The sequence below is a fragment of the Haemaphysalis longicornis genome, unplaced genomic scaffold (genome assembly GCF_048455015.1).
Source record: "Haemaphysalis longicornis isolate Haplotype H1 unplaced genomic scaffold, Haemaphysalis longicornis Haplotype H1 scaffold_9, whole genome shotgun sequence".
Lineage (NCBI taxonomy): Eukaryota > Metazoa > Arthropoda > Arachnida > Ixodida > Ixodidae > Haemaphysalis > Haemaphysalis longicornis.
In genome coordinates this window covers 140813878-140832492 of record NW_027526460.1, presented here as the reverse complement: position 1 = coordinate 140832492, position 18615 = coordinate 140813878, and the positions used below count along the sequence as shown (strand labels likewise).

The 18615-nt window shown below is 46.3% G+C and overlaps 1 protein-coding gene across 1 annotated transcript in view; it reads left to right on the top strand.

The window, feature by feature from the left end:
• Nucleotides 1-15478, top strand: part of LOC144153636 (uncharacterized) — a 38074-nt gene extending 22596 nt beyond the window's left edge. The window contains exon 5 of the mRNA XM_077685288.1: nt 12645-15478. Coding sequence (XP_077541414.1) covers nt 12645-13779 — 1135 coding nt within the window. The 3' untranslated portion in view covers nt 13780-15478. The remainder of the gene's footprint in view (nt 1-12644) is intronic.
• The last annotated feature ends 3137 nt before the right edge of the window (nt 15479-18615 follow it).

The following is an 18615-nucleotide window of genomic DNA, read 5'->3' as shown; positions in this document are numbered from 1 at the left end:
GTCCACTTCGAAACATGGATCTGTATAGTGGCACAGGAAAGCAGATTTCAACAAGATCTTTGTACAACTTCTTCTTCGACACTGAAGTCAAATACTCCATGGAAAAGCGCGAACATACAAATTGTGTTGCCTGTACGACTTCCTTTAGATATCCGTGAAGTCCTCCGGTATAACACAAGGATGACGTAATAACAAACTGAGGCAGAAAACTACCTAACCTAACCTGAATTACAGTGCGAAGTAGGGGGTCCTTCACCTCACGCAAAAAATAAAATCTATTGACTACTTGTCGCAGAAAAAGATGCGATAGTGACAAACCACCATCACGCACACGTCTGAAAAGATTAGTTCTACTCGTCCGTTCCCAGGTCGAGCCCCAGATAAAAACAGCACATACACGATGTAACCTTTGTACATCACTACACTAAATCCCAGAACGAGAAACGGCGGCTAATCGGCTGGTTTTGATTTTGTTATATTGAGGGGGCCCCGTCACTGTAGTGCAGATTTTAAAGTGACGGGGCCCCGTCACTGTAGTGCAGATTTTAAAGCGACGGGCCCCGTCCCTGTAGTCAATACCTTTTATTAAATCATGACGTCACGTCCGGCAAAAAAAAAAGTCACTTTTTTGTTTTTTGATGTCTAGTTGGCGCATGCGCAGTAGGGCTCGTCCACCGTTCCTGAACATCAGGTAGAAACAAGGAGGTTGTAAGAACTTCTGGAGTGGAGACGGCTCTCGAGAACTGACGCCGACGGCCGCCATCTTGCCTTGGGCAAAAAACTCACTCCGGCGCAGCAGCCGCACCGCATTGGTCGCGTTCTGCCGGCTCCCTGCTGGAAGTCTTGCGATGTTACACGCTTGCATGAGTGCATTTATGGCTTAGTTCGCCGTGAATATTTTTCAGACGCTACAAAACGGTAGAAATCAGCAATGCTTTGCTCGTTCGTCGCATTCGGCTGCGCTAGTCGCGTGAAGAAGACGCCGGGGATAACCTTGGATTTAGTTCGTTTTGTGTCTAACGAGTACTACAGCGTTATAAGTGTACACTTTCCCACTATTTGTGCAGTATGGTGCCGATCCACCTACCTGTTTGCGCACTTGTTTACGCAGATATGCAAAGGTTTTCACTCGTAGTTGCGGTGGTCAGGAGTCGCACGACTGCGCGAGATCACGTGTTTGTTTAACACTATTAAACAAACATGTGACATACTATTAAACAATGGCAGTAGTGCGGAAGCAGAAATTGCAGTACACATAATATGTCCCGCAATTTCTGCTTGCGCACTAATTTATATGCAGAGCGTTTGCTCAGATATATACAGGCGGATCAAAATTAAGTCAACAGGTGTTTTTTTTTTTTTTTAAATAAGGCGCGTAGATTTACGGGAAGTCCACTTCTACAGTGAAGTTATGCGCCCTGGGGGACATAGAATAAAGTGCTAACTGTTGATGTCAGTGGCTTAAAGGGGCCCTGAAAGGCATTTTGAGCACACTAAATGAAGTAGCGCAATCGTTAGATTGGGTCGTCAAGGTCATCTGGGCCAAGTATTACTCTTTTACGCGCAGCGGAAAGCTCACACTTTTGTTGCAAAGTTTGTCGCTTTTTTCTCACCCTTTCCTTCGTGTTTTTGGACGCCGCCATCTTCACATGTCTACATCATCGGTTCCCAGATGTTCGTCATGACCTAGACATCCTGCTATTGGGCGACTTTCTCACGCACTTCCGGCAAAGACATGAGTCGTCTGCTCAGCTCTCCCCGGCTGATCTGCGAGCGTAGTGCCGGAGTGCTTGGACATTTTACGACAAACGAAACAAGTGTAAACAAACGCTTAACCGTTTGTATGGAATGCAACACGGCCATAACACGACATGGATATTCTCTTACCGGAGTACGTTCCATAAAGAAAGCGTTGAAGCCCCGTGGCACTTCTTTCGTGCAATCGCAGAGAACGCCCTGAGCCGAATGCCCGGGTTTGACGGATAAATTTTTTTCCACTTCAAAACAATCCAGAGATGCGTTTCGAACGAACAGAACGTCACAACATGCGTTGCAAGTCTGAACCGCAATTGACAGACGATGGGTTGCCTCCTCCTGCCCGTTGTAAATTCGGCACTCACCTCGCGCGCGGTTTGCGGGGACGAACAGCAAGTCACTTAACTCTGGCGCGCAAGCCGAGATGGCTTTTAGCCACGCACACTGCACATACCCCATGCGAGGTTGAGTCGTACGTCACTCGAGAAAGATAATCCAGACCATGGGAAGCACTATCCACCCGCAGAAGCACAACGTCGCATTTCATCGCGAAACAAAGGCGTCCACAACACATACACCATCGCCTCCTGTAATGCCAAACGCATCTCACACTTCCTAATGAGAGTGAGTGGTACGTCTGCAGTGCCCACATGTCGCGAGGTGGGGCCCAGAGCTGAACCGGGATCACGCAGCCGTAACTGACCTCTGGGGCGGTTTGTGCCTTGTTGCCAAGGCAACCGATGTTTGAGATCGTCAAAGAAAGGCGCTCGCTCCAGCGCTAGAAAGCTCAGAGCCGCGCCGGAGCACGTTTTGCCAACGTTGCCGCTCTCCACCACGCGTCGCCCCAAGCTGAACTGGTCACATGATTGAAGCGTTTTGTGCACGGGTTCTGTATCGGTTTAAAATGTCTTTTTCACATGGCGCCGGCAAGAATTACCACCACCGCAAAACAAGACCCGGCACCAGCGGGGCCACATCTGATACGGCGCTTTTTGGATAAACAGTGCGCAATGCATGAAAGGGACCGAGCGCAAGATCCTCCCCAGCGGCTGCGAGTTCGCCGCCGATTAAAAGTCACGTGCTGCACTGCAGCAACGCACACCGCGAAAGGGCAAGGCCAGGCCACCGCACACATGCGGCCAGATTTTTCGTTCGCTTATCCATCCTTGAGCGGAGTGCGGAATTCATGGTGTCAACAAAACTTGCCCGTAGCAGACGGCAGTCGGAGGAGCGTAATGCGGAAGTACGTCACCGCTGACTAGCGCAGCATCATGGGAGGGAGTGCTCGCGCGCCGTCAACAGTTGAAAAGAGGAGCAAACGCGGCGCGACGATAATGCGCGGTTTTTGATTTACGATTTCTCAGCTAATACTCATCGCTTTAACAAAATTCTTGCGGGAGGAGATTGCTAATACATTGTCTTATTTGGTTACATGTACATCCATGCATCGGCGGAAGGTATTTCAGGACCCCTTTAATTAACTAACATTGTTTAATATAGTTTTACTGGCTGCAGTAAGCAGGCACGTTTGTTTTGCAAAGTTAGACGCAATCGTGTTTCTGCGCAGTTTCATTCGGCAGAATTCTTCTACCGCATCCGAACTGCGAAGTTTAATTGCCCTTCGTATGATTACGCATGCTAGACCACGATGACCGGCGCAGAGCTCCGCCCCCTTTTTTCTGTGTTTCGATAGCTATTCCGAGTACTGCAGATTGCGATAACGCCAGCCAAGACGGAAAGGGCGCCAGTTATCACTTTTGTCTATGCCTCCATCCCGTAGTCAACCTTAAGACCATTCACGGCATGCACGTGACAAAAGTGTGTGGGATGGGCAGGTGGGGCTTCGTGCCAGTCCTCACTGTCTTGCATACGTAATCATGCGAACGACAATTAAACTTCGCAGTTCAATATTTCGGAGTACAGATGCGCTTGAAGATTTCTACTAAATGATACTGCGCATAAACACGATTGCGCATAAATTTGCAATACAAACATGCCTGTTTACTCCAGCCATTAAAAGATAAGTAATGAATATTAGTTAATTAGGCCACCGACATCAATATTTACCACCTCCTTCGTTTTTTTCTGGGTGCATAACATCACTGTAGAGGTGATTTTTACTGACATTTAAGCGCGTTTTTATAATAAAACCTCTCAACTTAAACTTGACCACCCTGTAACGACATAAACCAAGGCAGTGCCGTCGAATTTGATTTGCGCTCAGGCCGCCTTACGCGAGTACTCGCAGGGTTTTGATTGGAGTTTAATTGTAAAAGTGAGGTTATCCGAGCCATTTCGCTTAGCTTTGTACAATTCATCGATGCAATGCTCTCCCCCGTTCTTCGTCTCCGTGTTAATCAACAGCAGGCGCTACTCATCGCGTGCAAACGTACACGGTTAGCGAGGTTGTGAACGCCAACAGTAACCTCCTGCGCGCAGTTTTCTTTTCAATAGCGGGTTGATCGCGTGCGAATGTGCGTGGTTAGCGAAGTTGAGAATGTAATTAATTAACCTCCTGAAAAAGAGAAAAAAAAAAAAACAGCGCGAGGGAGACACGGAATGTGCATCAATCGTATAGACTGCGTACCCTGAATAAAGAAACAGCTGTGACCAGCTTAAAGGTACTACGTATACATTTTGTAAAATACAAGGAAAAGCTAGAAATGGCAGCGATGAACGGAAACAGAGAATTCTTAAGTGTGGGCCGCATTGTAACTCAGCATGCTACTTAATTTGGACTTGTGCATGTGCCATCAATGGGGATGTCGTATGAACCAAAAAACTTGCATGTTGCAGCACTGTTTAAAAACAAGTCGTCTCGATACACAGTTCCGACAAAGCTTGTTTGGGTGTGAGAGTTGCGTGAGTAACATTAATGAATTCCGGCACTGCTGCTAGAAGAAGCAAGCGCCCACTAATCACGCCAGAACAGAGGGGTACGGCACTTTCCAGCGTGAAATGCGGGAATTGGTAGCCGTTTTCAGGCGGAACCTCTCGCCATGGTGTGCAACATGTAATTTTAATACTTAAGGGGCGGCCTATAACCTTACAGACACCAAATAAACGTTTATTCAGATGAAAGATTTATTGATTATGACGTTTTAATGCGCCGACGCAACGAAGACGATGAGGCTCGTCGTAGTGGAGGGCTCCGCATTAATTCTGACCACCTGGGCATCTTTAATATGCGCCGAAATCACGTACACACGGGCGTTTTTGCTTTTCGCCTCCATCAGAAAAGCGGCCGCCACGGCCCGGAATCGAACCCGCGACCTCGTGGATATATAGCGCGTGAAAATATTTGTGTTGTGTGTGGGCGCTTCATAATTTTTTTTTTTTTTTTGAGGCGCTTTGGAACCATCCTCACTCCTCTTTGCTTGGGAGTCAAATACAGTATTTCCTCGTTATAACGAGATCGCTTTATTCGAAATATCGCTTTATTCGAAATTTCTTCTGGTCCCAACCCAAACGCATGCTTTTTAGGCCGCATTATCCGAAGCGCTCGAAGAGCCTGACCCGCTCAGAGCGAAGTGCCGAGCGGAGGCGTCGCCCATTGGCGGCGATCCATCGGCAAGTCAGGCGGTCAACATGGCCGGTCAACGCAAGCTGGTCTTTCCCCGGGCGATTTTCTGGAGTCAGTTCATGCTCAATTTGCGTCAACCGACTTTAGACAAACGGTCCAACTGCGTGGTACGGTCCTTAAATTTTGTTCCTAGACATTGATCAATGGCGTGGGCGCGACGGTGTGCGAACACCGACACTCGAACCGTAGAATTAGCAGTGTTGTTGACGAGGGAACGCCGAAAAGCGCTTGTTTGGCAAACTTCACGGCTGCACACCTCGAGGAAAATTTGCCCAGTGATCATGCTAAGCCTCTAGAGCTAAAACCGTCAGTTTTCATGATTGCGCTGTGTGCCCAGAGTGAGCGGGTAATCGTTTTTTGAGCGCAACAAGCACAACCCTAGACTCTATAGCCACAGCATTTGCGGCGGTTTCCAGCGCGAAATTCGCGTATCATTCCGTGACGCCCGCACGCCTCCCTATAAATTGGCCACAGCCACTGACACTTTTATGGACGACGACCACGGCCTCATGCATTGCTGGTCTAATCGGAGATGGGGTTGCTCGTGCCCGACAAAAACTTGAAACAGCCAAAACTCGCTTCCCTTTTTGCACCCGAATAAAGTTGTTATTCTCTGAATACATTGTGTTTTGGTTCCTTGCAGTTGTGGTGCAATTAAAGCTCAGTTGCTTAAGCTCTTCTCGAGCGGTTGCTTATATCGAAATACCGCTTATAACAAAATTTTCCGCCGTCCTGCTGACTTCGTTATAACGAGGGATTACTGTATATGCTTTGAAGCTTGAACGGAATCTGACCAATTTGCATCGTTCATTAATTAGGCCCCATCGCACGTCGAACGCTGCCTCCTCAGTTGGGAATATTTGTTAAATGTAAATGCCGAATAAAAGTAATAGGAATGTACGCACGCATATGATGTTTTTGGCACTTTCAATCAACAGACAGAAACTGTGGTACTAGCGTCTATTTTGCGCGCCTGTAATTTTTGTGAATTACACGATTTGGAAAATTCGCTACCTTGAAGAGTGCGGGAAACTTTTTCACTAAAATCAGGCTGCCAAACAGTAACTGCGCTTGCATTCTTCATTACACAGGGCTTTCTTTTTTTCTTTTTTGATTGCCCGCATACTCGGAGTGAATCACGAGACGCACGCAGTGAAAGCAACAAGGGAGAACATCTGTGTTATAGCCAATCATTTTACTTGCGGCTGTTTGAAAATAGGGAGTTTTAGTATAGCGGAAAGCACCACTTTAGCGCGCCCATAGCGTTAGCGGGCACGCTAACCATAGCATAACGAGGCGCTATCCGTTCGCGATTGCGGCCCGCAAAACGTTAACGCTACAGCTAAAACGCTATACTAAAACTCTCTATTAAAAACATAAGCTCTTAAGGCTTATTTATTTCAATGACCATATGCCTTCCTTTACCCCCCCCCCCCCCCTCCCTAGGGGAAGTAGGAGGGCTCGGCCAGAAGTATTTAGGAACGGGTTTTTTAAGTGCGAATGCACTTTATAAGCGACCCCAAACCATCCACCGCCGGCGGCGGCGTCCGCAGTGCTCCTCTATATTTAAAAAAGAAACAGCATCCGGCGCCAGGTTTCGATCCGAGGACTTTGCGGCCGCAGCGCGGCGCTCTACCGACTAAGCCACGGACGCCACGCTGATATCAGTGTGAGTAACGCGCCTTATATCTTTAACGCATTCAAACTACGTCGTCAGCGGCGTGCGTTGGCGACTCAGCGGCGTTATAGCGGCTTGATAACTGCGTGGTGTACACGTGATACTACAAACCCGATGGAAGAGATGGAAGAGAAGGCGGCGAGGCGGTGGGCTGCGGGGGCCGAGCGCAAGCGCCGCAAGCGGGCCGACAACCGTGCATTCGCACTTTCACATTCTCCCCCTCGGGGAAATGCGGGGGGAATTTTTGGTAAAGCATTTCGCTACAGCTTTTTTTTTTTCTTTTTTCTCGAGTCAGCCAGGACGGGTACATGCAGACCACCTTCAATACATGACGTTCGGGGATAACCACGTAGTTTTCACAATTAGCACAAACACTGCGTGTGGCGCCGCCGGGCTCTCCTGGAACGGATCTCATTGTCTCAACAATGCGCGAAATAATGGTTCCAGCGCTGGCAGCGAAACGGCTAATCTCGTTGCTGCGGTTTCATCCTTCGGTCTCACTCGCGAAGGTAAGCGTCCGCAAATAGCCTAGGCTCCGTAGCCCGATTCGCGAAAAATTTGGGCCGCCAAAATTAAAAGGTCCTATAGTAGTTCTATCGCAGCTTCAATTGTGAGCTGATGTACCCCGAGCCGCTGGATTTCACCGCTCTAACTGGCCGTCAAACCCCCATGCGCGCCCGCTCTCCGCGGCAGTAGCGCGCGGCACTGGACGGCCGGCGGCCGCTCTCGCTCCCGCCGCTCGGGCGCTCCGATTGCTGGCAGCGCCCTCTGCGCAGCGCTGTGCGTGCATCAGCGGCGCGGACCAACACCACCTAAGGTGGTGTTGCGCGGACACGCCTCCCCATAGAGAAGGCGCGCGGACGGCGGACTAGCTCATATTTCTAGGGACCAGAGCGAAGTGGTGACGGGAGCTCGAGCGACCGCTTCTAAGCGCTCTCTAAAATGCCGTACAAGGCACGTACGAAGTTGCTTGTGAGGTAAAGGAGCTTATAATGGGGGCGAAAACGGTACTATAAAACATCATCCGCGCCGCTAGTGAAAGTGCCCATGCAATACCTTCCGGGGTGGTAAGCCTAAACACCTCTGGCGGAGCCAGCCGGCTGTCGCGAGCATACTCTATGGTCGCGAGAGCTTCGAAACTGCCGCTGTGAGGCGCGCGGCTCCCCATTGGCGCAAGTCGTCAGGCTCCTCACTGCCACGCGCGACGCGCGTCATTTTCTGAGCGAGGCAGAAGCTGCCGCGCGCGCGAATCGTCGACGCGGGCGTCAAAAAATCGCCCGCGCTACGCCGACGCACCCGAATCGCGTGCAAAAGCGCACCATGCGGGTCACGTTGCATGTCAAACCAGGAGAATCAAGAAAAAAAGCAAAAGGTGCTCGCTGAAGCGCAACTTGAAGCTTCTATCCCGCAAGGTGAAATAAACTCTCTGAAGTCGTAACTGAAGGCAAGCAAACCTCAAACTGAAGTTAAAGTGCATGTTGAGAATTAGGGCACTTGCAACAAATGTGTTTTCCCTATGATAGAATGTGTTTTCTCTGCGCTTTTTATATTGGGAAATAAACTTTTTATATGCTTCACGGACCATTTCCACAAAATGGCGCGTGTCGTATCGGTCAGGGAATTTCAGTTAAAATGGTCATGGAAAAACCTGAAAAAGTCAGGGAAATTGAATTAGGCAATTTGCTAGGCACCCTCTACGACTTCAAGGTAGCTGCGCAAGTTGGTGACATGGTAGCCTTGTAAGGAGCGTGATGTGTAGGCGTAGCTACGTCTCAGCAGTCACATAAGTCGCTATAGGATGGTCTTGGGCAATGTATATTGTTCCCATTGTTGACACACATCACGGCAAGCCAAGACACATGCGGAGAGCCTGCGTTTGGATGCTTTGGATTGCCTGAAGGTTAGGGGAGCATGTACTGAATATCGCTGGCAAGCTGTTATGCAAAACTCCAGGAAAAGTGCCTGGTACAGCTGCAGCATTCCTCTGACCGATGTACTCCACGTCTTCCGAGCGAGAAATCTGAAAATGTGGGCGATGGCGGTGAGTTTCTTCTTTAAGAAAGACACGTGCATTCCATGACATGTTGTTGTCGATGACCACGCCGAGAAATTTGTGGTTTCTGGAGTAAGGTGTTGACTTTCCATTGATGGTTATGAGATATCAGAACATGGGTTTGCGGGTAAATGCAACCACTGCGCACTTGTCACTAGAAATGCTCACTCCTTGCTTTCGGAGGTATGCCCTCGTCCCATTGCCCACCCGAAGCCAAGACACAGATATCATCGGTGTAAATGGATACAGAGGCAGTCTTAGGTAGAACATGTAACGAGCTTTTACTTTATGGGGCAAAGCACAATCACATCGTTGAGGTAACACAAGCAGGTCGCCCACTTGAATCCATGTAGTTAAAGAGGCCAAATGGCATTACCTTCAATTGGTAAAAGCTATCAGGTACAGTAAAAGCTCGTTAGTTCGAACGCGAAGGGGACCATAAAATTGTTCGAATTAGGCGGAGTGCGAATTATCGGGAGGGCGCTAGAATGAATAGAAATCGCGCCACACTGCGCGGGCAGAACACAAAGAAGCCACCTCTGGACCCGTTATCGCGAATTAGGTGCAACTACACGTTTGTGGGAGGTGATTTCGTAGATAATGTTTCCTAAATAATAATGGCATGCACTGGAGCACTGGCGCTGGTGGCGCGGCGCCCTGTATAAAAGCAAAATAAGCTGTTGTAGGAGCGTAGTGCACGCGCCACACGGTTGTTTTTTTTTTGTTTCATTGTTTTGCGTCTAGTAAATTAGGTTTGGTTTGGATTCTCAACCCATTGCAATCACTCTGGGCCGACTTCTTCTGCGAGGAGTTTTGGAAACCAGGGGAGCATAGTTCTAATTAATCGTTCTGGCTGCCAACGCGTTCAAATTATCGGGAGTTTTCCCCCATTGAAATGTACAGGGCTGTGCCGGGACGAGGGTGGGAGTTCGAATGAACTTGAAATTTGAATTTTTGACTTAACCGAGTTCGAATTAAAGAGCTTTTACTGTATAACAATTTTTTTGCAGTCTGATTCCCCAACTCAAGTTTGCCAAATAATTAGACCGGAGTTCTAGAGATAAGAAAATTTGGCGCTGTGTAGGCAGTCCAACGGGCCGTTAATGTGTGGCACTGATAAGCGTCTTTCGTGATCTGGCTGAGTGGTCAGTAATCCACGCAGAACCACCAGCTCCAATTATTCTTTTAAATGCAGAGCATTTCTTTAACTCACATGTAGCGTCCGACGTCCGTTCGCAACAGCTCAGCGCGCAGGTGCGCCCTCTCCCCCACTCCTCCTCTCCCGCATCACGCTACCCACCTCGCTCTCAACAACAGGTCCGCACCCCTCCCCCTACACTATAAAAAGAAATAACAGTTACCGGCGCCTGGTTTCGATCCCACGACCCTGCGGGCGGAACGCAAGGTACATGGTGCTCTACCCGCTGCGCCACAAAGCCGACACAGAATGAAAGGCTACGAACGCGCCTTATATCCTTGACTCATTCAAACTACGTCAAGAAGCTGCTGATACAACGCATTCACTACGTGTGGGCGGAACGCGAGGTACATGGTGCTCTTCCCACTGCGCCACAAAACCGACACAGAATCAAAGGCTACGAACGCGCCTTATATCCTTGACTCATTCAAACTACGTCAAGAAGCTGCTGATACAACGCATTCACTACCACCAACTCCCCAAACACTAAACGTTAACGCAATACACCCGCCCCCTATGCGACGCATTTACTAGAGTCCCCCTCGCGGGGAGATGGGCCCAATTTTTTAAGCGACACTACATGTGGAGACCTGGAATCGACGAAGGTTCGATGATGTCTTTTGAAGCATTCTTTCAACCTCATCTTAAATGACAAGTTCAGCGTGAGATACACCATAGGGCTGCCTGTGGCCTGGGTTGGCATCCCTGGTGTTTTAGATGCGACTGCATCTCATTCACTCGCCTTGTCCCTCCATACGGCATTGTTGTTGTCCGTCCACACCCCTCCCCCATTCTCCTCGCCGCGCGAGCTGCACTCTCCGCCGCTCACCCCCTCTCCTCTCCGATAGCGAACACTCTCGCGAGGGGCATTGGATTGGATTTGATTGGCTTGGATTGGATTGGATTAAAGTGGATTGTGTTGGATTGTGTTGCGTCATAGCCGCGGCAGGGGGTTCACGGCACGTTTCACGCGATGGGAGAATCAACCTAACGGAAACAATAACGGAACTCCCTATGCGTCGCATCTACACAGGGGTTCCCTCGAGGGGAGGTGGGAGAAATTTTTTACTCTGCAAGCATTGGCAACAGCGATAGAATGGACAGACAACAAACTACACATCATAAAGCCACTAGTAGGTAGATACTACCTAAGGCAGATTAACTGAAAGAGTGATGTGGAAATCGCAGACAAAGACTTTAGCTATACACAACACTGTTACAGTAAAAAACGATTAGATGTATCTTGCTGTGAACAGTGCTGGTTCGGCCAAGATTCAAACAGGACCAAGCCAGCTGGTTGTCACTGTTCCAGCATCCTCTACATCTTTCTCTTGTCGCATTCACTGCTGATTATCCACCTAGACGGCATGCCTATTTCATTCTCCGCAACTACCGTGCTCTTAGTGCTGGATAGCGGCGATCCCCCTATTCAAAATCCTCTGAAGCATTTCAGCAGCGTCGCAGTGCCATAGCTGCCTCATTATTTTGTTCACACGATGCTGTTTTCTGTCGCGCAGGGTTTAAGCTTCTTTTATGAAGCATGATTCTTGAAGTTCGTTTTCTGCTTTTTATAACACTCTGCACCCTCAGAAATGAGGGAGGTGCTGAGTGCTCTTCTCACATGCTTCTTATTCCTCTCTTGAGGATTTGTGACACTTCTAACCTTTAATAGTGTCACTATCATTTGCAGTCAAGACCCTTACCAGTGTTTGGAAAAAGTCCTATACGTGTATAGTAACCACTCTCAAGCATGTCAATTCCATATAATGGTTATTTTACATATACTGCTAATATGGACTGATTATTTAGTATTGGCTGGCACTCCTTCATCCTTGCACCGTGAAACTAACACATACCATCTAGGCAAAACAGCGCAAGAAAGACAAAGACACAGAGATACACGTGACAAGGACACGACAAGGACTACACATTCCACAATTACAATTGCCAATGAGTAAAACACTCAGTTTCGGTTAACTCATAAAAAAGCTTACAAATGTCACCATTTTAGGAATTCCTAAGGGTATACTTGTGTCTGGTAATAAGTCTAACAAACTTCCAATCATTTAAAAAAGACTATGGTCTGATTGGCATTGCAGGCATAGATTGTGACGAGTGAATTAGTTAACTTTTGTTTGGTAAAAATGCAAAATGTGGAAGTCTCGATGTGGTCTATACTTGATACCTGCATCTGTGCTTTTTTAATTGCTAGTCAATAAGGAGATTCTGTAAATTAATGCTCAGAGAAACCTGGAAGAATAAATTTCATAGGTGCAAAACATATTTTCAGCAGTGTCTGCTTTGGGAGCGTTTGCAAGCTTGTTTATTACAATGTTCTATGCAATTTCTTCTAATCATTTGTTAATGTGCCGCCTAGGTATTTTACCGATGACAGCAAGGAGATCCAGTTTGAAGAGAAGCTTTCCTGTTGCCTGTCCTCTCAGCAATGCAACCAGCAGACCACTCATGTCAAAGTGTCTACCACTAGGATACCCAACATCTGCACTGTTTGCAGAAGAGTCTTCCCTGAGAAATCCGCTCTGGACACCCACATGAGGGTACACACTGGTGAGAAGCCGTACGTGTGCAGCGTGTGTCAGAAGGGCTTTACCAAACGAAATACCCTGGTTACCCATAAAAGATTGCACACTGGCAAGAGGCCCCATGTGTGTGGCATCTGTCAGAAGAGCTTTACTAAAAGAAGCCACCTGACTACTCATGAAAGATCTCACTCTGGCGACAGGCCCTACATTTGTAGCATCTGTCAAAAAAGCTTTACTCAAAAAGGAGACCTGATTACCCATGAACGATTGCACTCTGGTGAGAGGCCCTACATGTGTAACATTTGTCAGAAATGCTTTACCCAAAGATGTCACCTAGCTAATCATGAAAGGTGTCACTCTGGTGAGAGGCCGTATATGTGCAACATTTGTCAGAAGAGCTTCACTCGAAAAGATAACTTGGTTATCCATGAAAGATCACATACTGGAGAGAGGCCCTTTGTGTGTGGAATCTGTGGGAAGAGCTTTGTTCAACGAAACGACCTGGTTTCTCACCAAGCAGTGCACACTGGCGAGAGGCCCTACATGTGTAACATTTGTCAGAAATGCTTTACCCAAAGATGTCACCTAGCTAATCATAAAAGATGGCACTCTGGTGAGAGGCCGTATATGTGCAACATTTGTCAGAAGAGCTTCACTCGAAAACATAACTTGGTTATCCATGAAAGATCACATACTGGCGAGAGGCCCTACATGTGTGGCATGTGCCAGAAGAGCTTCACTCAGAGGTGCCACCTGGTCACTCATAAAAGATCGCATTCTGGTGAGAAGCCCTATGTGTGTAGCACCTGTGAGAAGAGCTTTACTCTAAAGGCTAGTCTAGTTGATCATGAACGAAAGCACACTGGTGAGATGCTGTACACGTGTAGCATTTGTCAAAAGTGCTTTTCAAGCAGAAGAAGCCTAGTTTCTCATGAAAGATTGCACTCACAAGAAGCAATAAATTTGTAGCATCTGTCAGATGACATTTTTTTGTGAGATAAACCTGATTAATCACAAAAAATTGCACTCTGGCAACAAGCCCTAGTGTGTAGCACCTGTCAGTGCCCTTTTAAAACCGCATAGTTAATTATGGAACAGTAAACTTCACCGAAAAACCTAATATGTAGCATTTGCCAAAAAAGCTGTGCTAAGAATCATTTTTGCTAAGCTTCATTTTTGCTAAGCTTCATGCTAAGCTTCATTTTTTATGCCTGATAGGAAGGGTTCACTTTGAGAACGAGACTTCTTGATCATGAGGGTTTGCACACAGGTGAAAAGCTGTATTTGCTGTCTATGTTAAAAAAGATTTTCCTGGAAGGCAAAGTTGGTGTAGTCTTACATCGCACTGTGGTGAAAGCCCTACATCAGTAACGTTCATCTAAGCATGCTTTGCTTCGAAAGGGCATCTTGTTCAGCATGAAAGATTTCACGTGATAAAAGGTCCTATGTTTGGCAGTCTGTCAGAAAAGCTGCTCAGAAATGCTCACTTGTCAACCATAAAAGAGAAGAATCCTAAAATAGAAAAACAATTATAGTCAGGGCATCATTAAACATGAACTGTGATATTGTCCCTACCATTTTTCAATACGTTGACGACCTTTTAATAGTTTTTTAGGAGTCTAACCCTGGTAACTTGCTTTGTCATGATATAAACAGATTTTAGAGCTTTTAATTAATGCGGAAGAAACTGAGCCTTCACCTACAAAGTACCTGCTGACAATGAATTGCAGTATTTAGATATCATCTGTAAAAGAGTCTTGCAGACAAAACACGTTAGGTTCATTCGAAAGACTGCCTCATTAAAATTAGGTATACTGACACCACTTTTAATGTAAACTGCACTAGAACTGCTGCACAAGAACTGCTGACCCTTGAAAAGCCACATTCCATTCCAGAACTCCCAGAATCGGCATTACGAAAATGTGTTCAAGATGCATGTAGTTTTAACGATCGAATTTGCAGGCTTCATTAGTCCAATTCATCGAGCGCTGTTGTCGTCACTGTGGCTAGAATATTTCTAAAAAATGCGGAAGGAGTGAAGAAAGCAAAAGACAACCGTAATCTGAAAAAAAAATGGATGTCACGCACAGTGCTCCAAAGTATGAAAAAGGTTGCCGAGACATGCAGGATCACCATTGGCCCCTTCTCCCAGTGTAAGCTTGTGCGATTTCACTCACTCATACCTGTGAACATAAGAGGTAAGGCTGTGGGAAGAAACACTCAAATTGCTATATCCTTTGTGTTGCCTATTAAATCCCACCGTCTTACAGAAGGTCTCTCAGCCAGAGGAGTCATTGCATTAATGATAGAGCCATAGAACATGAAGTTATAGGAATAGTGAGGGTGCACATTTACCAACTCATTGCCGTGCCTGCGGTTGTTAACCACGGTTTAAACAAGCCACTGAGCGGAAAAAACATAGCTGTGAAGATATTACTGCACGTGTACCATATCAAAGAGAGCGCAAACGTATGCGTGACTCCCACTTGAATAGCGCTGTACACTAGTAGAATGTAGAACAAGTGCTGTAAAGACAATTTAACTTTGTTCGTACAAATGTGTTATCATGCGTGTATTTGTTGCACCCTCAGTTTATGCTTTTGTCAATTTCTACAGGATCACACGAATATAAGCCCATGTCATATGAAATAAAATCATTTGCAAGTTAGCACGTGTCCTGTCTACTTTGTGTTTGGTGTTCAGTTTTTGCGTAGCACATCAAACCACAGGAACTACTCACCAACTACTCCAACTAGGCTTTTGCCTTCACATTCTTGTAAAGTTCTAAGCATTCTTTGAAATCTTTTCTATGCAATCTACGCAGCACCTGTTAGGAACCATCGTTCAATTTTTCTGTATGCTTCTTTTATGTGTACACGTGACCAATGAGATGTTTTGCCTGTTTTCATAGCACTGAGAAACCCAGACCAAGGAGTAATGAATATTTGTGGTGTCCAAAAAGCAGTTTTTGTCGCATATTAATGACAGTTCTTAGGTGCCGTCCTGAAGTGACTGCGTATTGCAATCACCAGGCTAAATGAAGGCTTGTTTTCCTTTTCCGAAAGATTCTTGGATAAGCTGGTTCTCTGCGTGGCTTCGTTATTTGCTATGCAGTTGTCAAGATTGTGTAAAAAGAAGCTCTCAAAAGGCATGCAAGGATTTGTGAGATGGAAAACTTGGGAGGTACAGCCCTGCAAAATTTTGTAACAAACTTTTTGCTGTTGTTTCATATAGCCTAGTATGAATGACTCAATTTAGAAATACAGTTGAACCCCTTTATAAGAGACACGTAGTGGGGAGCAGTTTCTGTCTCTTCTACGAGATGTCTCTTATAAGCAGGGAACCATGGTTTCACTTACTAATCAGACCGCAGTTCAATGTGGGCACCGTATGACTAAAATAAGCTCAAAAGAACGCTGCAGCATGTTGCAAAAGATTCATTCTAATTTATGTGTGGCCCCCAGAATTTATGAAACAGTTCTGAATCTTTGTTTGCTTCATGACTGTATTTACACTGTTTTTTACAACCGATTCTACAAGCTTGCTTTCCCTGTTTGTGGAAGATGAATCGTAGATGTGGAGTTCACAAGCCTGATAAATAGCCAGGGCGCACAGCTTCCGCTGTGTGCTCAGGCTATTCATTACGCTTTGTGACTCAACATCTGCGATGCTTCTTGATTGGAAGCTACACGAGTGGGAGGCCCGCATGTGCGGTCATGCTCCAATGGATGGCAGTAAGCTTCAACCACTTCTGTAAGTTGCATTTCCATTGGCAGGGCTTCTCATCGTCATTTCATAGCTGACTGAACCACTGTGTGTTTGCTGAAGTTATACTAAATAGCAATTGCGGGCATCTGTCGTCCACCTGTGTTGTCACAATGGAAGCAACTGCAATTAGTGACCACTGTATCTGAAGTTGAAATGTGTTACAAGCGGGATTATTGATTAAAGTTCAATGATGACTTGTCCCTTGTAACCAACAGTCTTCTACATCCGATGTCTATTCTAAAAAAGGTCAGTGGGAAAGATAGGGCCGCCCGCCATGTGGGTGAATAGTCTCTTATACCTATTTGTCTCTTACATCCATGTCTCTTATAACGAGGTTCAACTGTAGTGGACATGCCTAGCCACCTGACCATAAGTGCAGCAATGAAACTGGCATTAGGAAGACAAATTGTGGTTAAACAATTAGGTTGGCTCAAACTCCTCATTGCATTTACTCATTCAGCGCAATGGAGGTGGCACCTACTTCATCATTGTGTTCGGTTGACGATTTTTAGGGAAAATATTGAACGCCTCAGTGTGTACCAAATTTCTTAAAGGGACACTAAAGGGTAGCAGCAAGTCTGCCTGTGTTGGTAGATGACAGTGCCGAGATACGGCTTTCTCGGGACTGCGAAAAAGCGCCGGAAAATGCGGGCATCGTAAAATCTGAACAACAATTATGCCTATAAATGAATTTTGTGAGATGGATTTGCAATTACCTTTGATGTAGGACATTGGTGGTTACGTTGTCATATGTAGAAATGGTTGTTTTCTTAAAGCACTTGAAAATCGCCAGTGCACAAAAGCACAATAACCATCTGGTCACAGTCAAGCCCTATATTCACCGCTCTGTCAATTTCCAATAAATACATCGCACAATAGAGGAGCAATGCATGAACCTATACATATGTCCGGTTTTCACACATAAGGAACGGTAGCAAGATTGAGGTAAAACACGAGCAACGCTGAAAGCCTATCAATGGCTAGCACAGTTGGATTCTGAAATGCCCCCTTGCCATTAAATTCAATGCACTTATGAAAAACCTGGGACATTGGCCTTACTTTTTGCGTTGACATAGACTTGTTTTATTCCCACGCATCATTGTTTCAGGTTTGCTTGCACGAGCAGGTGGCAAGTCCTGCTCATCCTGTTGTATTCATGGCCCGTTTAGGCTTTAACAGATAAGAAGTGTTTTTAATGCATTAGATAAGCGGTGTGCGCAGGATTTGATTTCAGTGGGGGGGGCAGAAAAGGGAAGAGAACATGAAATGTAAAAGGCAACAATGAAGCAAGAGAAATGAAACTAGAGGTATGTAATGCATTTATTCTAATGAAAAATAAAAAGTTTCAGGATGATGCCGTACCACTTTGTGATGGTTTTCATTTTTTCCCTGTGAAATTGCGAAATAGGTGATCGTTCGGTTGAGAGCGTGCATCGAAGCCACATATGGTTTGAATTTCAAGCTTTCAAAGCAAAATAATATATAGCAGTTATCATTTCATGACAAGCAGAATTCGTGGCCCAAACCGTTTCCTCTCCTGCAGTATAAAAAGTTTCGAGGGGCGAGGGGGGGAAAGACTGGTTTTACGCTCCCTCTCCCTGCACGAGTGCTTTAAATGCCTGGTAAGCTTGTTTAGGGAACAGAAAACAGCCTTAGCAGGGATATAGAAGTGACACTAATGTTTCATAAGTAAATGCACAAACGGCATTACATAACACATTCACCTGTGTTTTGACATCGGCACTGGTCACTGATTACTTGTCAGGGTGTTAAAGCGGGACAGTAGGTAGGACAGTGTGAAACACTCAGGCAGCACACCAAGGACAAGAGAAGAAGGAAAGACCATGCAGGACGAGGGCTGGACATTAGCTGTAATATGTACTCCTACAAAAAGGTGATGTTACAAAAGCCAACAGTTCCTTCAGCCAGCCAAGCATGTTTTTGACTCCAGCCAAGGTCAAGTATGTTTCACTGCTCATTTATTTAGTGCTCCCTCGAATGGGCCAGCATAAGCACACAAGGAAGAGGAAAAAAGGC